The 19617-nt window shown below is 45.5% G+C and overlaps 1 protein-coding gene across 14 annotated transcripts in view; it reads left to right on the forward strand.

Annotated features, from left to right (window-relative positions):
• DMD (dystrophin) overlaps positions 1 to 19617 on the forward strand; it is a 7596173-nt gene that overhangs the window by 1872488 nt on the left and 5704068 nt on the right. For all 14 annotated transcript variants that reach the window (XM_085622447.1, XM_085622454.1, XM_085622449.1 and 11 more), the window contains one exon: positions 16631 to 16812. In XM_085622447.1, coding sequence (XP_085478573.1) covers positions 16631 to 16812 — 182 coding nt within the window. The remainder of the gene's footprint in view (positions 1 to 16630; positions 16813 to 19617) is intronic.

Here is a 19617-nt window from a genome sequence, read left to right on the forward strand (position 1 = left end):
GGAGAGGTTACCAAAGCGATTGAAGATTCTGCAGGAAAGAAGGCTCCTGGACCAGACGGAGTCCCAACCGATATGTATAAGGCTAATCCTTTGTTTTGGGCCAATATACTGACAAATGTATTTAATAACTCGGCTTGTGTTGGATTCCCTAAATCATGGTCCCAGTCGGTTATAATACCGGTCTTTAAGAAAGGTCAAAGGGCAGACCCCAGATGTTATAGGCCCATATCCCTGTTGGATTCCTCTATAAAGATCTTGGGGAAAGTTATCCTAGCTAGGATAACGGGGTGGGCCTCTGACAATAACATTCTGTCAGATGCCCAATACGGCTTTAGAGCTGGGCGGAGTACGGAGGCCCAATGTTTGAACCTTCTCCTAATAACAGCCAAATACACCAAGGCGGCCAGGGGCTCCATTTACCTTGGTTTTATGGATTTGTCCACAGCTTTTGACCTCGTCAACAGGTCTAAATTGTGGACAATGCTCCTGGAAATGGGACTTGATAGGTCCCTTGTGTACTTCCTTGCTGAGCTCCACAAAGACCTGAACGCCTCTATTAGGATGACGACCGAGGGGAAATGTACATCCAGTTTTAAGTCCAGTAGAGGAGTACGACAGGGATGTATATTAGCCCCCATGCTGTGTACATTATATATTAATGCCCTGGAACATAATCTGTTGGCAGCAACACTGGACATTCCGCGCATGGGAGGTACCCCGATTCCGGTCCTCCTATACGCGGATGATGCCGTTCTTCTGGCCAGGACTCCCTTGGCCTTGCAAAAATTGTTGGACTCGTTTGGAGACTTCATGAAAAGTTTGGACCTGGTAGTAAATAACAGTAAATCACATGTGATGTCGTTGGGCCGAGCAAAAAATAATGTTAAGCCCTTCTTTTGTGGGGGAGAAGAAATCTCACGAGTGAGAGTATTTACCTACCTAGGAGTAGTTTTCGACGACAAAAGTTCTTGGTCGCCCCAGCTTTTATTAAAGGCAAATTCCGCGAGAAACTCTTCTGCGGCAGTACTAGGTTTTGCAAAAAGGCTGGGAGGAAAGCCGGTCGAGGCAATATTAACAATTTATAAAGCCAAAACCATATCTATTGTTAGGTATGGGGCGTCAATTTGGGGCTACATTAAACATGATGCGATCCAGACGGAGGAAAACAAATTTTTGCGCTCCCTTCTTGGCCTCCCACAATCAACCGCTTCCTATTCAGTCCACTTGGAACTTGGGTGCGGTTATATAACAGACATAATTAAACTAGCACCATTATTGTTATGGATGAAAACATGGTTAAACCCGAATCTCTCCCTCAACCATAAAATCCTAAAGAACTGTATTAGATTAGACAATAGGAATAAAATCCAGTGGTTGTCTAATATTGAGAAGCTAGCTGCATACATGGGGAGACCAGACATTTTTTCTAACCCAGAATCCCTATGCAAGGCAGATATTGAGTGGGTAAAATCTAATTTTATCAAATTAAGGGAGGCCGAGCTAAAGAGGGAGTTGAACTTTGTAAATCCTCGGTCAGGGGGCATGTCTTGGTAACCCCGTCCCCGGGGATGCCACTATACCTGACATTAGTCACCAATTCCTTCCATAGATGGTTGTTGGCTAAACTTCGGTTCAACCAAATACATATGGTACTATGGGACGTGGAGGGTTGGAGTAGACCAGAAGACGCTGTACCCTGCAAGTGCGATGACTTTTCTCCTCAAGACACCATGCACTTTCTGTTCTTTTGCCCATTTTTTAAACACGCTAGGAAAAGGTTTCTCATTCCACTGTTAAAAAGTATGAATTTTATTCAGTGCAAGCCAGCCCTAATATTTTTAAACCTGTTAGAGTGTCCATTAATTATGTTCTGTGTTGCCAGCTTTTTAGCAGCATCTGTCAGAGAGAGGAGGGTCAGACTAAAAACTGTACAAGATGTTGATCCCCTCTAACAACTGAAAAGCGAATCTGTATTAACTACTTAAGTTGGCTATGGTTAATCATGAATTTTTAACTGTTATTGTATAGTTTTTATTTGTATATTTGCTATTAATTAGACTTTTAATACCTCTGTATTTGTATAGCATACTTTTATGATTTTAAATAATCGAATAAAGTGGTTTTGACTTGACTTGACTTGAACTCCTGCTTATCTTCATTAACTTGGGGTTCTGTTTGGATGTTGCATTCACCTTGGCAGAATGGAGGTGGAGCCCATCTACCAGTCGTCTTGCAGTATGAAGGAGCTGAGAAGGCTCTGCAAGGAGAGGAGGATGCCTGTGAAGAGAGGTTCAGATAGTTTGGACCTATGTTTTGCCCTACACACACCTGAGCTCAAACGCAGCGATGCAGCAGCAATAAAGAGAACTCTAGGAAGGACTCTGATGAGGATCCCTGTGGAATTCCAAAGAATACAAAGCCCTGGTACTACCCGGAGGATCCCAAACCAGAGGCCCAAGAGGGCAGTAGCCCTGAGAAAGAGGAGGCAAAAAATGACTGAGCAAACGTTCTAGAAGAGAAGGGAGCCCATAGAGAAGGAGTCCCCTACTGGAACCTATGCTGGGAGCAGTGTCTCCTCCCAAACCCTGTCCCCTGAGGAACTCATGGACACACAGGCTGAGAAGGACCTGAGGCTGCAGCTGGCCCTGCTGGCGGCAGAAGAGAGAAGAGCTGAGGCTGACTAAGCCCTGGCTGAGGGCAGGATAGCTGAGGCTGAAAGGGCATTAGCCAGATTTTAACTTGCCATGGAAGCAGACAAAGGTCTTGTGGGCTTATGAACTTAGGCTGAAGGAGCTGGAAATCAGAGCGCTACAGACATGGTCCAGAAACAAATTAGTGGCAGCAAAACTACTGTATCCATTGCTACAGGTACAGTCCACATACTCAGAGACTTGGTACCAAACCTCAAAAAGGTGGTGACATACTCTAGTGGTTTCAGGCATATGTGGTAGCTTTAGATGTGCTCATGATCCATGAGGTGGATTGGAAAGCTGGCATATGGAATCATGTTCCTGGTGGTGGGAGGGACGCTCCACTGTCCCTAGAAGAAGGGGACAGGTTGAGGCATAACCCCATGAAGGAGGCCCTGGTCCAGAAGTTTGAATTTACCCCAGAAGAGTGTAGGTTGAGATTCAGGGGTAGTCAGAAACTGTCTCACCAGCCCTTGGAGGAATTTGTGGGGTGCTTTTGCAGATTACTGGATGGTTGGGGAAGGGTAGCATGTTAAACTCTTTTGAAGGGCTATACAATTTGGTTACGAAAGAAGGAAGGCAGAATGGGCGCACACCGTTTAAAAAAAATTGTAGGTAATTTAACCAGGTAATAGGTGCCGACGAGTATATCCCCCTGAGTAGGGAATTCAGTAGAAATCAAGTAAGCACGTTCCTGGGGAAGGAAGGTGTCACTCATGTGGCACTCAGTGAGAGAACAGGAGTTCTCTTTGTCCATGAATCTAGTTTCAAATAACAAGGAGGTAATCCAAGATCAATTGGTTTTATTGGTAATGTTCATCAAATGATATTTATGAAGAATTGTCATCATTCTTATAAAGTCAACTCATTATTCAAATGCCCAATGCATTTCGGGCTGTTCAAGCCCTTCATCAGGGGCGGCAGGTAGAGTTGTAGAATAACGGAATCATCACGTAGCGAGAAAACGCTCAAGGGTGCTTCGGTGAGAGTGAAATTCAACTAGATTCATGGACAAAGAGAACTCCTGTTCTCTCACTGAGTGCCACACGAGTGACACCTTCCTTCCCCAGGAACGTGCTTACTTGATTTATACAATTTGGTTGCCAGAGAGCACATGTTCAGGTATTGTTTTTTAGGGCTATGCCAACACCTGGTTGAGTGTAAGTTCTCTGAAACAAGGGAACTTGTAAAGGAGGCAGACCTCTGAGTGTGTACCAGAGTGTCTGAAAAGGCATTTGGGAGTGGTCCTAATGGAATTGGCTCAGGTCCCCTCCAAACAGAGGGCGGGGGAGGGTTCTCAGCAATCCAGACAGGTCCCAGTATAGTAGGGGGTAAGGGGTTCCCATGTCTCTTCTCAGAGAAGAAGGAGTGGCAGGTGGGCAGAGACCCAAGGTGCCACATTCCTAGCCCCAGATCTTGGACTGTTCCCAGAGGGAGAACCCAAGGTGCCACATTCCCAGCCCCAGATCTTGGACTGTTCCCAGAGGGAGCACCAGCAGGGGAGACTAGTCTATACCAAGAGACTATCCACTGAGGGGAGCCCCACAGGGTCAGGAGAACTTGTAGGGGTGACTGCCACAATGACCAATACGTTCTGGTTTATGGTGGTACCACTCCACTGAGGAGGGTGCAGAAGCCCTTATGGAGGAATAAGAGATGTAAATAGTCCTCAATGGGAGGACCAGAGAATTAGGGGTTACCAGTTCTGAGATCAGAGCACCCCAAGACTGACCCTGGTGAGGCAAATTCTGGCCTGGGGTGGCTCCATGCTTTGTCACATGACAGGTGTCAGGAGACATGCACCAGGCAGACTCTTGCACAACCCATGCAGATTGGGTTTCCCTTGAGGGGGTAGGTGTACTTATCTGGAAGTCCTGGCTTGCCAGGCACATATTCAGCCTAAGGGTACAGACCCTAGGTTGAATGACCAGGTTCAGGATATCACCCCTTAACTGGTCGGAGGGGCGGGTGCAACAAGTGTCAGACAATTTTGTTTTGTGGGGGTACCACTCCCAGAAGGAGGGTACGGATCCCCAGATGGAGGGACAGTGGAAGGAAGGAATCGCCCCTGACTCCAGTTCACCTAAGGGTACAGACCTCAGGCTGAAAGACCAGTTGCAGGATACCACCCCTGGAGAAAGGATGCAAGGCGCCTGGGGTTACTGCCCCTGACTCTGAGGAACGCTAGAGGACAGAGACACCTGAATGTTCTGGGGCCTGGCTCTTGACAGCTGTCAGTGGCCTCTGTCGGTTTCTGTCCTTGCGGACAGAGTTTTCTTTGGGTTGGGCTCAGAGAGGTGTAGAACTGGAAAATACCCCTGCAGGAGTGGGTCATTGTTCAGGTTGAATCACCCTAAGCAGGGAAGTCCATCAAGGTACTGATTAGGCTACCCTCGCTTTAAGCTGGGGGGGTTGTTTTGGAAAATGGCAGGATCTGAAGTGTCACCCCAAACATTTGCCTTCCTCCTCCTCTTTTTCTGACCTTCATTATGCTGGCTTTAGGACTCTGGGCACTTTACCACTGCTGAACAGTGCTAAAGTGCATGTGCTCTCTCCTCTAAACATAGTATAATTGGTTTACACCTGTTTTGATTTACCTGTAAGTCCCATGTAAAGTTGTATACCATATGCCCTTGGCCTGTAAAATAAATACTACTACTGGGCCTGCAGCACTGATAGTGCCACCCACAAACGTAGCCTTTCAAACTTGTCTCAAACCTGCCACTTCAGGCCCTGTATGTGGAGTTTACTGCCACTTCGCCTTGACATTTAAAACCACTTGCCAAGCCTTAAACTCCCCTTTTATTACACAGAGTTAACCTCTAAGGTGGGCTCTAGGTCACCCTAAGAGCAGGGTGCTGTGTAACTAAAAGGTAGGATTTTAAGTTTTACATATCCTGTTAGTGACAGACAGTTAAACTTGTTTTTTTACTATTGTGAGGCATACTCCTCTCATGGAATAGCATTGTGAATTCCTTAAAACACTTTAAAGCTATAATTCCTAATTAGAAAGGGGAAGCTAAGTCATGTTTCATATCTTTGGAATGGTCATGATTAATCCTCTTTGGATTTGACATTAATATTTTGCTACTTTTAGATAGTGTTTTTTTCAAAAAAGGGGACCCCACAATTAGAGAACCTAGGGTATATACAATGCATTTTGTGAACAATGGTTCAAAACGCACCCCTGGTCACGTATATGTTCCTTTTCCATGAAAGGAAAAACATAATGGAAATAGGTTCCGTAGGTTTTTGATCTGGACTCAATAATATGCAATATAATGAAAATGCAACACTTTGCAAAAAAATACAACCTCCAAACAGTTTAGTCTATAGTGCACTTAATTTATTCATTGCAGTACATCAAGAGCTTTTTTAGTCTATTCTTTTTTGTTTTTTAAATAATATAAATATATATGATCCAGTGCTCACAGGTAAGTGAAAAAAGGTGCTCTAATGAGACAAAGAGAAGTAAAAAACAAACACTCTTGAATAAGCATAACATTGAAAGTTTTATGTGCAATTGTTAATGGGGCATTGCAGGGAAGGAGGGAAGGGGGGAAAAATGGACAATTTATTTAACGAAAGTCGTTTCGGCATAAGTTCCCGCCTGTGCAAGTCTCCTCAGTTAGAATGAGACATGCCGGTCAAGTAACACGGTAGTGATATATACTGGCAACCCGGAATTTGAAAACGAGTATGCGTCAGGGGACTAGAATGCTAAACACTGTGTGGATAGCGCATGAGCGAAAATGGTCAGTGAATTAGTTCGGAATTGATGTAGCCGCTTTGGAAGCAAGTCATGTGCGGAGGGGCTCATTCAAGAACGAGCACGGAGATGTAAGTGACTCATAGATGACAATGGCTTCGAAGGAAGAATAGATAAGGATAAGGGAAGGATGCCTTATTCCAAATTGTATAAAGAACACATATACATCAATGTTAAAGATTCCTGGAATTTACATTCAGGGACTGAATGTATAGACGATTGATGTAGTGAAGAATGATAATCACTACATGTGATGCAAAATAAGACAAACCGTAACCAATAAACAATAACTAATAAACAATAGATTGCATCAGGTGAACCATGCAGAAGGATGTTATGAGAAGTCAGACATCTATGTCTGAATAATCCAAGCAATTGTATATGATAAGTACTTGGATTGAATCCATGCTATCAAGGATACATCATTATTATTATGATGTTGTAGTCCATTGTCCTTGGTACATAGGTAGTTGATTGGCGAAGCTACAGCCATATGTTGTCCTTTATGTTTATTTTCCATTGTTCCTGTATGTTGAGTTCAAGGATTCCTGGAACCGCTGTCATTGTAGAATTGTGTTTCATTGTTCTTGTGTGTTGAGTCCATTGGTGATTGACTGGCATCTGAACATGCATTTACATTCCAGTCTATTGAGAAGCATTTGATTATTTCCTCCTCTGGTATGCAGTTTTGGACTGTCAATAACCTGCCGTATGACACCCTTTTCAGAGTGACTTTTTTGTACAAAGTGTTCTACTCAGGGGGGCTGTGAGTACCTTACAGCGGATCCTGCTTTTGTGTTGTGAGATCTTTGACGTTATTTTTGAGTTGTCTGACCTATATATATGAGGTCATATGGACAGTGTATACAATTAATTACATTTCAAGAGTTACATTTTGAAAGAAATTCAAGTGTGTGTTTTACGTTGCCATGTTCAAATGTTTTGGTATTGATCTAATCCACAGGGGGAGCCCAAGGAGTTAAGATTCTGTGTGGACTACAGAGGATTGAATGTATTTATAAAGACTGACGCGCACCCTATACCTAGAGCTGATGAGCTCATTGAGAGGTTAGGGACTGCTAAGTACCTGAGTACTTTTGATTTGACTTTAGGTTACTGGCAGATTACCCTCACTGATTGAACAAAGGAGAGGTCAGCATTCTCCACACCAGAGGGACATTATCAGTTCAAGGTAATGCCCTTTGCTTTAAAGAATGCACCTGACACCTTCCAAAGGTTGGAACAGTTCAGTGCAGCTTACCTGGACGATATAGCCATATATAGTTCTACCTGGGGGGATCACTTAAGCCACCTAAGGAAAGTGCTTCAGGCCATGCAGCAGGCAGGCCTTACTATTAAGGCAAGTAATTGCCAAATGGGGTAGAGTTCTGTGGTGTACCTGGGCCACCTGGTAGGTGGGGGTCATGTACAGCCTCTACAATTTAAAATCCAAACTGTTTTGGATTGGACAGCTCCTGTTACCCAGACTCAGGTCAGGCCATTCCCTGGACTAACAGGGTATTATAGAAGGTTTGTTCAAAATTATGGGACCATAGTGGGGACCCTCATAGACCTCAGTTCTAAGGAAAGGCTCGAAAAGGTGGATTGGACCCCAGAGTGTCAGAAGGCTTTTGACACTCTGAAAGCTGCTATGTGTTCAGCACCAGTGTTGCTGGCCCCTCACTAGACAAAATAATTTGTGGTTCAGACAGATGTTTCAGAACAAGGGATTGGGGCAGTGTTGGCACAGCTAAATGAGGAAGGTCTTGATCAGCCACTTGCCTTTATTAGCAGGCAACTTCTTCCCAGAGAGCAGAGGAGGGGTGCCATAGAGAGAGAAATGTTTGCTGCAGTTTGGTCCCTGAAAAAGTTGAGACCATATTTGTTTTGGACTCACTGTCGTGTTCCGACTGACCACTGGCCTTTCAGATGGCTTATGCAGATGAGCGTGGAGAATCGCAAGCTGTTAAGTTGGTCCATTTCCCTACAGGGAATGGACTTTACAGTGGAACACAGACCTAGGGTTGCCCATGCAAATGCAGATGGACTTTCCAGGTTTTTCCACTTTGCTGATGAGGACAACCAGGGTGTAGGTTAGTAACCCATCACCTTTCGTTTGGGAGCTATGTTGGAAAGTCATCACCCTGGGCACCCCCCAAATTGTGTTGACTTTTACTGGTGGTAACGGACTCTGACTGACCCTGGGCCCTGCCTAACCAGGCCCAGGGCCAGTGCTATGCTGAAAGAGAAACGTTTAGAATACAGTGAAAACACCTACGTACACTAGGGTACAATATGGGTTGGGGTACCCCTTTGATTGGCATGACCTACCCTATAAAGCCATAGTACATAATAGGGCAGGGGGATGAAACTACCTATCAGTCCCTAGTATATAATAGGGCAAGGCAGTTTAGAGGCCAGTAGCCCTTTCTGCACTTGCATATGTGCACTGCTGAAGCCTGAGATCAGTTTAAAAATCGCTCTGTGTGGCAGGACTGCTTTTAAAAAGTTAATTGTGCCCAAAGTTGACTTTGGTGTTTGGGGCACTTAATAATGGTTTACCTATAATGTTTGGACATTAGGTACCCCAGGGTCTCCCCTAGATGTCCCAGGGGTGAGAGATCACGTATATATATAATGATGACCCTTATAAAATGAGTTGTATATGCCCTGGGTTAAGTGAAATTGAACATTTCACTCCCCACATTGTGACAAAGTGCTGCCCAAAATCGACTTGGGTGGTAGGAGCACTGTGAAGGGAGGATCTGCAATATTTTTACAGATTCAGAACCCCTAAAGTCTCTCCTAGGTGTTCCTAGGTTGGGGGTCCTGTAGATATGTTTAGAATCCTTACAAAATATGTTTTTATAAGCCCTGGTGCTGGAAAAATGGCTCAAGTCATTTCTCACATTGTAAATCCCCTGCCACATAGGTTAACATGGCAGGAAGTTACTAACTAATAACTCTTGATAGGAGAAGGGTAAACCTAGCATTCAAAGACTTCCCAGAATGGTATTAATGAACTCGACACTATGATATTGTTGTATTTTCCTAAAATGTACATAGAAGAAGTTATAAGACTGTCTTGTTTGTAAGCCCAGATTCAGCCTTCCAGTGGTCTGTCTTGATTGGTCAGAGTTACGTGAATGGGGCAGGCTGCTTTGAAGAGGTGATAAAGTGCCCCTGGGGTTGACCAGCTCTGCTGGGAGAGCAGTGTTCTGCTGCACCGGAATGCCAGAGCAGAGGGAGGAGTCGTATACAATGGACTTCAAGGGAAGGGAAGATGCCAGTTTCATTTACAACTCCACTCTTTTGACCCCAGCCAGATCCTGTGATTAAGGAAGGAATGAGCAGATGCAAGGGGGAGCGACTATGGAGATTAGCCACCCTAGGAGTGTGTTTAGCCAGCTCTTTTCTCCCTGCTGGAAAATCAGCCATTATGAATTTGGAAGAATTGGTGCACTCTGGGACAAAATAGTGCCACACTCTGCAGGATGTGGTCAGACCTTTAGGTGGCACCTTGCAGCCCATTGGACAGGAGACACCTTCTCTTGAGCCAGAGATATTGGAATAAGCATCTGAGAAGGGCAGAGCCCCTCAGATCTGCTGCTTGAAACTTAAGAAAGCAAGATGGGCCATGCTGGAAGTTTGATGTGCATGTCCTAAGGCCTGCACTCTGAAGACTGCACCTTCTGCACCATCTGAAAATACAACCTTTGGATTAACTTGCTGTAAAAGGACTAAAGAGTGGACTCCCTACAAGCTACAGAGCTCACCTGGAACATTAACACCAAGTATCATCCACCTGGAGAACTACCAGTGGATCTTTAAGGGTTTTGTCCAAGTGGATTGTGGGAACTGAAGTCTCCAACTTTCAAGGGCCATCTTAAAGATTCCAGATCCTTGGATTGAGTTTGAGACACTTTGGCACCATTTGGGGAACTTCTGAAAGCATTTCCAGAAGTTTGGAGAACTTTGGAGCAACTCTGGAATAAAGCTCCATAAGGGGACCGACTCGAGGGAGGAGGGGGGACTGGCGGTCCTGGACTTTGAATGGTACTATCTGGCGGCGCAGCTGCAATGGCTGACACAGGCCGTGGCGCGCGAGTTTCGGGGCCCGGAGGGCCCGGGGGGTAGGATCATTCCGCGGCATGTGCTGTCCTTTATTGTGCTTCGGCAGAGCCTCCGGCTGGATCAGCTTACCCTCGAGAAGCGTACACTCAGCTTGTGCTGGATTCGGAGTCAGAAGCGAGCAGGCTTCGCAGCCCCGTATGCCCCGGAGATTCCACTGGGCATGTGTACGGCCCTCCCTCATGGTGGGGATTGGTCGGCGTTGGCTGGTTGGGAAGAGCGGGGGGTTCACATGATTGGGGATTTATATAGGGATGGCGTTTTGTTGCCGTTCCAGGACTTGCAAGGGGCGTATGATTTACCGAGGGGGGATTATCTTCTGCACACCGCCTTGGTGGCGGCGATCCAGAAACAGTGGAGGATGGGGCTTTCGGAGCCCCCGATTTCTTTGGGGTGTCAGTATGTCACTATGGCAGCGGGTACGTTCAAGGCTATCACTTGTCTATACAGGCGGCTGTCTATGGAGAGGGTGCCGCCTATGGATGCCCTGAGGGGTAAATGGGAACGGGATCTGAGTAGGCCCATTCCTGAGACGACGTGGGCGCAGCTGGTGCGGCGGGCCTGGAAGGGCACGCGCAATGCCAGATTCCAACTGGTCCAATTCTATACCTTACACAGGGCTTACTTAACTCCGGTTAAACTCCTGCAGTACTTCGGAGGCTCCCAGTCGCCGTGTCCTCGGTGCAGCGTGGAGGGTGCTGATTTTGGTCATAAGTTTTGGTCCTGTGTGGGACTGGGCTCTTATTGGATAGATGTGGTGGCGTGCCTGAATCAAGTGACGGAGCGAGAGCTGGAGGCGGAGATGGGGACTTGCCTGTTGTTGTGGTTTCCGCACACCCCTAAAACCAAAATTACGAGCAAGTTTTATGATCTAGGATTGATAATGGCGAAGAGGGAGCTCACTATGCACTGGAAGGCTAGATCTGGGCCGAGCTTTCGGAGATGGAAGGCGAGCTTCTTGTCCTGGGCGGGGAGCGAAGGGACACTGCGCCTGCAGATGGCCAGACGCACGTCTAATGGCAAAGCGCTGGAGGCGGCACGGGCATGGGGAGCTCTGGTGGAAGGGCTTAGATCCTTGGAAGAGTTGAATGAGGAGGATAGGGATCCTGTGGACGGGGATAGGAGTGTGGAACCCGGGGTGGGGCCCCCTGGGGCGACTGGGGAGACCGCCCTGGATAGGGCCATTTAGGTACACAGGTGGAGGACTCAGCGTTTGCACAATGTATTGGTAACTGCCGAATAGTCGTGGTGGGCGGCTGGTATCTGGATGGGGGGGAGGGTGGGGGGCGGTCTCCGGTCTCTTGAGAACAGTGGACAGGTTCTTTTGATTACCCTAGGCTCGGATTTCCCGGACACCGGGTCCCTCCCAGCAGAAGTGCAGGAGGGGTTGACGCGGGCACACTGACAGGGGGGGTGGGGGTAGAGAGGGTGGAGGGTTGGGGTATTAGGGAGGAAGCGCGGGAAGTACGGATTTCTCCTGATATGTACACCGAGGATTGAGTCCTTTATTTTACCCTGTTGTTGGTTTCACTGCGCTGATGGAAAAATTTAATAAAAATGTTTTAAAAAAAATAAAACTAAGGGGACCGACTCAACCTGGCCAGTCAAGCCGCCTGCCTTCAACCGCAAGTCGGCCTTCCGTCCAGGTTTGTCCCACTGAACATCTCCGTAGGTCCTACTTCCAGAGTTTAACCGGGAGTAGTCGAAATCTGAGGCCGGCGAACCCTCACCGAATTCGGCCTGGTGAAGAGCATAGAGGGATGTCGAAAGAAAAAGCTCAGTAAAAGTTTCTAAATTTGAACAAAGAAAAGATGACCGGGAGCAACCGCGAAAACCAGGTGTCGGCCTGGATCCATGGTTTGTCCCGCTGGAACGCTCTGGAGGTCGGACTTCCATAAGTTTGACCGGCTAGACAATTTGGCGAACCCTCACCGAATCTGGATTGGCTGAGAGCTTCGAGAGATCCCGGGAAGAAAAGCTCCAGAAAAGTTTATAAGTCTGAAGGTAAAAACTGTGATTGAGACCTACCGCGAGGGGTAGCCGATCAGGGCTCCATCACGGTTGGCCTGAAACTTTGACTTTGGCCTGGTCTATCGCGACCAGATGTCCAGTTGAGACGCTATAGGTTTCTATGTGCTGGAAATTGCTATATCTTTGAAAATTCATACCTCCGGTTCCCCACATTGGGTTTTTGTCATTTTAGTGTAATTTTAAATATAAAAATATTTCCTATTTTTATAAATTGCTGTTGGATTTTTATTGTGTCTTAATTATTTACTAAATTGGTGTTTTTAAATGCTTTACATACCTGTCTTTTCAATTAAGCCAGCCTGCTCGCAGCCAAGCTACCAAGGATTGAGCATAAGAATAATTTTCAAAGTCCTATTCTGAGCCCTATACTGTGTTAGTGACCTTATTGCTAAGGGCAGGCGGTGAACTTCGCTCTGCCAGCCATGTTTGCGGAGATTTAGTGACTCCGCACTCCGTTTGGAGTGCAAAGTTTTCCAAATCTCTCCCTACGCAGCGGAGCGGAGTTCACCAGTGCAAGGAAACTTACTTGCCACCCATATCGGTGTCTCCTCTGTCCTGCTCCTGTTGCTGGGCCTGGCTCCACTTCTTCCGCTGCTCTCTGAGAATTACATGAAGAACTCCAGTACGCATGATGTACTGTGTGAAGGCATGCCTGACCTAAAGGTCCTATAGGTCTGGCATGCCTTCACGCAGTACGTCATGCGCAGTGCATTTCTTCCTGTAATTCTCCCGGAACAGCGGAAGAAGTGGAGCCAGGCCCAGCAGGAGAATTACAGGAAGAACTACAGTATGCATGACGTACTGCATGAAGAAGTGGAGCCAGTCCCAGCAGCAGGACAGAGTAGACAAAGATCTGGGAGGAAGGTAAATCATTAGTTTTTAATAATCTTATTCTTTACTTAGACTATGTGGGGGGCGGGGCTTTAGCGGGAGGGGGACAGTGGGCCCGGGGCTTTAGTGGAAGGGGGGCGGTGGGGCAAGGGCTTTAGCAGGAGGGGGCCCAGGGCTTTAGCAGGGGGGCAGTGGGTGAGGGGAGGGGAGGGGCAAGGGGACAGTCCACCAGGCCACTCCGTGAAATTCCGCAGAGTACCACTACGCAAGCTCCGCCCACCCCTATTTATAACCAGTGGCAGATACACATTTGCCCCTACTAATAATCCACTTTCCAACACTGTCTATATGTTTTCGGTGAAAACAAACTCACATGAAACAGATGCAGTTACACATGTTGTAAATCATCCTACAGATGACATTGCCTATCACATTACCCATACCACTTTGAAAGAGAAAACTATGAACGTAGTATCCTTAAATGTTTTGATCACTTGTTGCTGTTTTACTATATTTCACTTTTATGTATTGGTATTTATTGCTATAAATATTGAGAGGTCATTGAAATTGCACATGGTGTGCAAGTTATTATTCTTACGGCTGCTGTGTGAGTTATGAATGTGCTTCTAACCATAATTTGCATGTGTTATGGGGGTTTTATTTCATAACCAAACTGAAATGTAATTTTGATATTGTAGGTGGATTTCTCAGGTCAGGTTTTTCATGTATATAAATTGTTATAACCAAAGCTGACAATAACTTATATTTGGGTGTAAGATTTACCTGTATTCAATATTTCATGGGTGGATGGGTTTGGCCAAAGGGTCTGGCCTCTGGCCAGGAATGCTTCTAACCCTTCTGGGTGGCCCCTTAAGTGTGTGCAGTTGGGATTTGGCCCTGCACCCAACCCTTCATTGGCAACCAACATAACCAGTGCAAGGTGTTCAGTTGTGAACAGTGTGATTGGCCCCAGGATCTGGCCTCCAGGCCACGTGCCCACAACTCAGCAGCTAAAAACCCACTGCACACAGCCTTTGGCTATGTACGGTGGATTTGTCTACAGGGCCTGAACTCCGGTCAGGGCTTGCACCCAAATCTCCATAGGCTATCAACATCTACAGCGCACAGCCTTCAGCCAGGCCTTGCACCTAACCCTCTGTGGTCCCGGCCTCCGGGATCCCTATGTGTGGCCATTGGTAAAGTGCAGTAGTGGCTCATTAAATACTTCTTTAATTGTTTTTATAGTATTTGTGAATGCCGAAGCCCATGAGAATTTGGGGGACCCACAGAGGGTCCAGGAATCATAAATCAAGCATAGGGTTTACGAATTCCATGAAAAAACATATTTTTCTCAATATTTTATTTTCAAGGGTCTTAATGTCATGGCAGATTCACTCTGCCTCATTGTGCCCTTTTTCTTTCTCCCCCTACAGTGCTCTGTGCACCATGTTGGGTAATAGCAGCCACAAGAGAAATTGTTCTGTGACAGCTAATTAGAGCACAACGGAATTGCATATTCGCAGCCAGATTCCCAAATTCCCAAAGCAGGATGGGAGAAAAAGCATTCTAGTCCAATGGAGTGCTTTTATTTTGTTTAAATGGATTGGCAAATCCATTGAGGTTCTATAAATTAATGGTCAGAGATATGTAAAATGTAACCTCTTCATGACCAGACCAGAACACTTTTTAAATGTTAATTTCTCAAAAACTACTAAACAGATCTACATCAAAGCAAGTAAAATGTCTTGTACTAGGTGCAGATAAGGGGTCAAAGTTGACATTAATTTCTTCCAATGGCACGCGTATTTTTTTTGTATCAAGTGCAAAGTACCACATGTGACTTTGGGACTTGCCCCATTTTAAGTCCTAGCTTGATAGATCTGCATGAAACCTGACATGAAGAACCCAAAATAGATTTACATATTTGGAAATTTTAATGCAGGTTCATTAGATTGCACCATGGTAATTAGGAAAAAAATGAATTTTCAATGTGCTGATGGGATTTTGCTCAGGAACAGAACTCTGCTTTGGACCACAGAACATCGGCTTGTGGGGACTGAGTTACCATGCTACCTCAATTTCTATTGAGCTCAAGTCCAACTAGCTACAGTGCCTCTTAACCTTTCCAGTGAAACAAATGAGTTGGCACCTCAGAACACAACTCTCTTGATCCTCTCAGGGAATCACGGTAACTGGACACACCCTTTTGCTCTATCACTCGTACTTGTCCACAATAGGAGAAACAAAAGACACGAAGCAAGTTTAGAATATTTATTGAAACTATTGTGCTCTAAGATGCAGTATTTGTGCCACAAATAGAAAACAAATGGATAGCAAAAATATCCCGAACATGGTTAACAAACCATATATCATAAAAAGCCTTGTCATGCATAAGACAGATTGGCCTAACTACCCCTCTTCTACTAAAGCTAATGATTATCTATCAAAGATCTTTGGGATGGGTGGTAGAGTCCGTACCTTAGCATACATAGATGGACGTTCTACATCCCTTCTGACTTGGTAACCTTGCCTTAGGACCTTCGCTCAGTGTGTGTTTTTTAGAACTCTCATCCTTAGTTTTATGACAGGACGTGTGCTCACCAACAGCCTCTGCATTCTCATGTATATTGTGGTGCTAGTGTCTGACCATAGAGAATAACAAGAGGCGTTGTTGTTTGACCTTGTCGATAATGTTTAGACTAAATCCTAGGAAAAGAACACAACACAAAGACATACACAGGATATGTGTCCAAATAGTAGACAGAGGTACTGCGTGAAGGCAGAGTTAGTGGATAAGAGCCACTGAGATAGGCTGCAGATGTAGGGTAGGAATATAAAAGTAATTAGAGAAGAGGAATTATTGACAAAATTACAGGACCGACATGGCAGAGTATACCCCGTGTGAGGGAAAGGGGCAACCAGATGCTAGGTGTGAGGAGTTTAAAGGAGAATGTAGGGATGTTGAGACAGAGAAGGGGCAGGTATCAGAAGAGGTAATGTTCGTTTTAATATGCCTCCATACAGAAAGAGAGAGATCTGGAGATCCTAGGGAAGTACTAGGGCAAGAGATCACAGGGAGACATTGATGTGACTATGGAACTCCAAAAATAAAGCAATAGGGGAGTAAATGTATCCACAACCCACAAGACATCCTAAGTAATACAATATTTTTTGACAGGGCTTCATGATGGAATTAACGGATCATCAAGGCAGTGTTGGAAATGTGTTACAAGTCGGAAGTCATCTGGTAACAGTTGGGAAGCTTTCAGATGATGAAGATAATGAAATCCAAGAGCAAATGAACCTACTGAACTCTCGATGGGAAAGTCTCAGGGTGGCAAGCATGGAGCGGCAAAGCAAGTAAGTAACTCCTGTGTGTGACTCAGGTCTTATTCTAACCGCCCGGATCACCCTAAAGTGCCCAGGTTTAACAAACTATATTGTGAGCAGTCATTCATAAATCAGGCCTTCTGTGTCCATAGCAACACATTAAATATGAAGATTAGGTGTATGCATTATTTGGTCAATTCTAATAGTAATTGGTGGGAATGGGAAGAGTTCCTCTTTTTAATACTCATTCCGTAAGCAAAGTTTCATTTCATGAAACTGGGATAACTATCTCATTTTGTTTAATAGTATTGTCTGAACATATGCCCGTCTAGAAACGTAGATCATGCACGTTAGTTTGCATAAACATTTGCAAGCAGAACTGTTTTGCGTGACGGGTTCTAGTTGTTACATCTATGAATATACTCACAGGCACTATCTTGAGAATGTAACCTATATTTTTAAACTGGTTGGCAGTCATTTTACTAAATATTAACCAATTTATTTTTAAAATGTCAATTGTTGTTTGTGTATAAGTACCGCCGTTTAATTTGTGAAAGAATAACTGTGGGGCCTAAAGCTGCCGAAAGTCAGGGTTGTCTCTCGTCCCTTAATCCCATCAATATACATCAACCGCGGGCCTGCCCTATAGCACACTCGTATAGGTTCTTTTTCATTCCGGCTTTCTCCCTTTCCACTGTTCTTTGTCTGCCTCCTTTTTAGGTCTCGCCTGACCCAGCGCATGCGCTGGTCTAGCGAGACTTATTGAGAGGGCTCCGAAAAGTGCTACCAGGCCAGCCTAGAGCTACAGTGCATGTCCGCGGGCGCGCGTGCCGTGCTTTACCGCGATTGCTTTCACTTTCACGGCCGCTTTGATGTTTATGTGATCGCGATTGTGATCACTTTCACTTTCGCGGCCCCACGGCTGCTTTGCATAGCCAATAGGTCTCCTTTTAGGACCTTATAAGTATTTAGATATGCAACTGTTGCATGACTAAACACTTATAAGGTCCCAAAGGCGAGACCTATTGGCTATGCCAATGCTTGTTTCCCCTTTGTTGCTATTCTCTCACTTGATCAGGGTCAAAGTCTGATGATTAAAAGTAAGTCCCAGTCCACTAGAAAGAGTGCCGATGGTATTTTTTCTGAAATGGGACATCAGACATTGACTTCACAGAAAGAGCTGCACAGTATTCCATATCCTTGTAGCAACCACAGAAGAGGATCTGTCACTATAGGTACTCATGCGGGATTTGGGAACAGTAAAAAGAAACTAGTGCTCTGATCACACGAATCTAGTAGCTTTGTAACATTTGAATTTGTTAGCCATGAAGTAGGAAATACAATGGTAAACCATCTTGTGGACAATAATCATGAATTTAAAAAAGATCTGATTATGAACCGCGACTAATCCAGCTTTTAAAGCGTGTCTGAAATATGTTTTTTTGGCCTGCTGCATTATGAAAGACTTTAAGGCAAGATATGAAATTCACTGGTGCAGAGAGGAGTATAGCATTTCTGTAATCCGTCTCTGATAATACTAGTGCATTCAGGGCAGGGATGCAGAACTGTTGGTCAATGAAAGAGAGGATGCTACGCTGCAGTGTTAATAGAAAAAAGTAGTCGCTTGGGATTTTCGTGACATAACTTTTTAAGCCTAGATTGAAGCCTTGGTAAAAGCAGATGTTACGCACTGAGAGGAAAGGAATGGTGAAAGGGCCTGTAGTGCCGTGCTGGACACGTTCTAGTGTTTCAACAGGCACTTAATTTGCTGGCCACTCTCTCGATGGCTGGACACACTTGCCCACCACACCCATCCACCACAGGCGTTACGAGTGACGTGACCTATAAGGGCCAGTGGGCATGTGCTCGTGGCCAGTTCCAGTAACTGAAACCACGGTGTCTGTGCTCTGTGCCCATCATTTCTAGGCATGTGGTCTTAGAGCCCACGATATAACAGGGCCGACGACTGTGGGCAAGAGCAGATCTTTTGTAGTGACATTTCCAGGAGCTAACAGCAGCGCCGTTTCTGTCCGAATTAACTTGTTTTGTACTACAGCTTACCCGCATTAAAGATAAATTAGAGGAAAAACTGTAAAGGATTCATGGTCAAAACTTGTGCAGCTTTGGTGACTCGAACCGTAAAGGTTAATGTGGGTTTGGCTGGGTTCTGCTTTGTCTGCTAAAGCAGTGAGTGGGCTTCGCTGTCAAATTGGGTCTGGCTTTGTTTGCATCGGTCTTTCAAGAAAGTGACCTGGGGTAAATTTATGAAAAAGTGGTGCAGCGCAGCAAGTCACCTTGCTGCACTGTGTCACTGGCAAAGGGTGCACCAAGTAACCTTGCTGCACTGTCACTGGCAAAGGGCAGGAATGCACTGTATTTAAGGCATATGGTGCATTCCTGACTTGTTCCCCTGCGCTGGGGCACAATGGGCTGCCTAGCGCCAACGCAGGCACCCTTGCACCATGGTGCAAGGGTGCCTGCGTTACATGCACCTTCCTGCACTAAAACAATCCTGAGAGATGTTTTCCTCTTTCTATGTGTGCTGCATAATACAACACACATAGAAAGAGTAAGTAACAAGGATAAATAAAGATATTTCTTCTTGTTAGGTCTCTCCTGGGGAGGCATATCTTTTTGGTGCATCCCCAGCTTAACAAGGTCTTGTAAACTTAGGAATGCATCAAAAACCATGGGAGTTGCCAGTGACTTGCTGCACTGTGTCACTGGCAAAGGGTGCACCAAGTAACCTTGCTGCACTGTCACTGGCAAAGGGCAGGAATGCACTGTATTTAAGGCATATGGTGCATTCCTGACTTGTTCCCCTGCGCTGGGGCA

This window comes from Triturus cristatus, chromosome 8 (assembly GCF_964204655.1).
Source record: "Triturus cristatus chromosome 8, aTriCri1.1, whole genome shotgun sequence".
Classification (NCBI taxonomy): domain Eukaryota; kingdom Metazoa; phylum Chordata; class Amphibia; order Caudata; family Salamandridae; genus Triturus; species Triturus cristatus.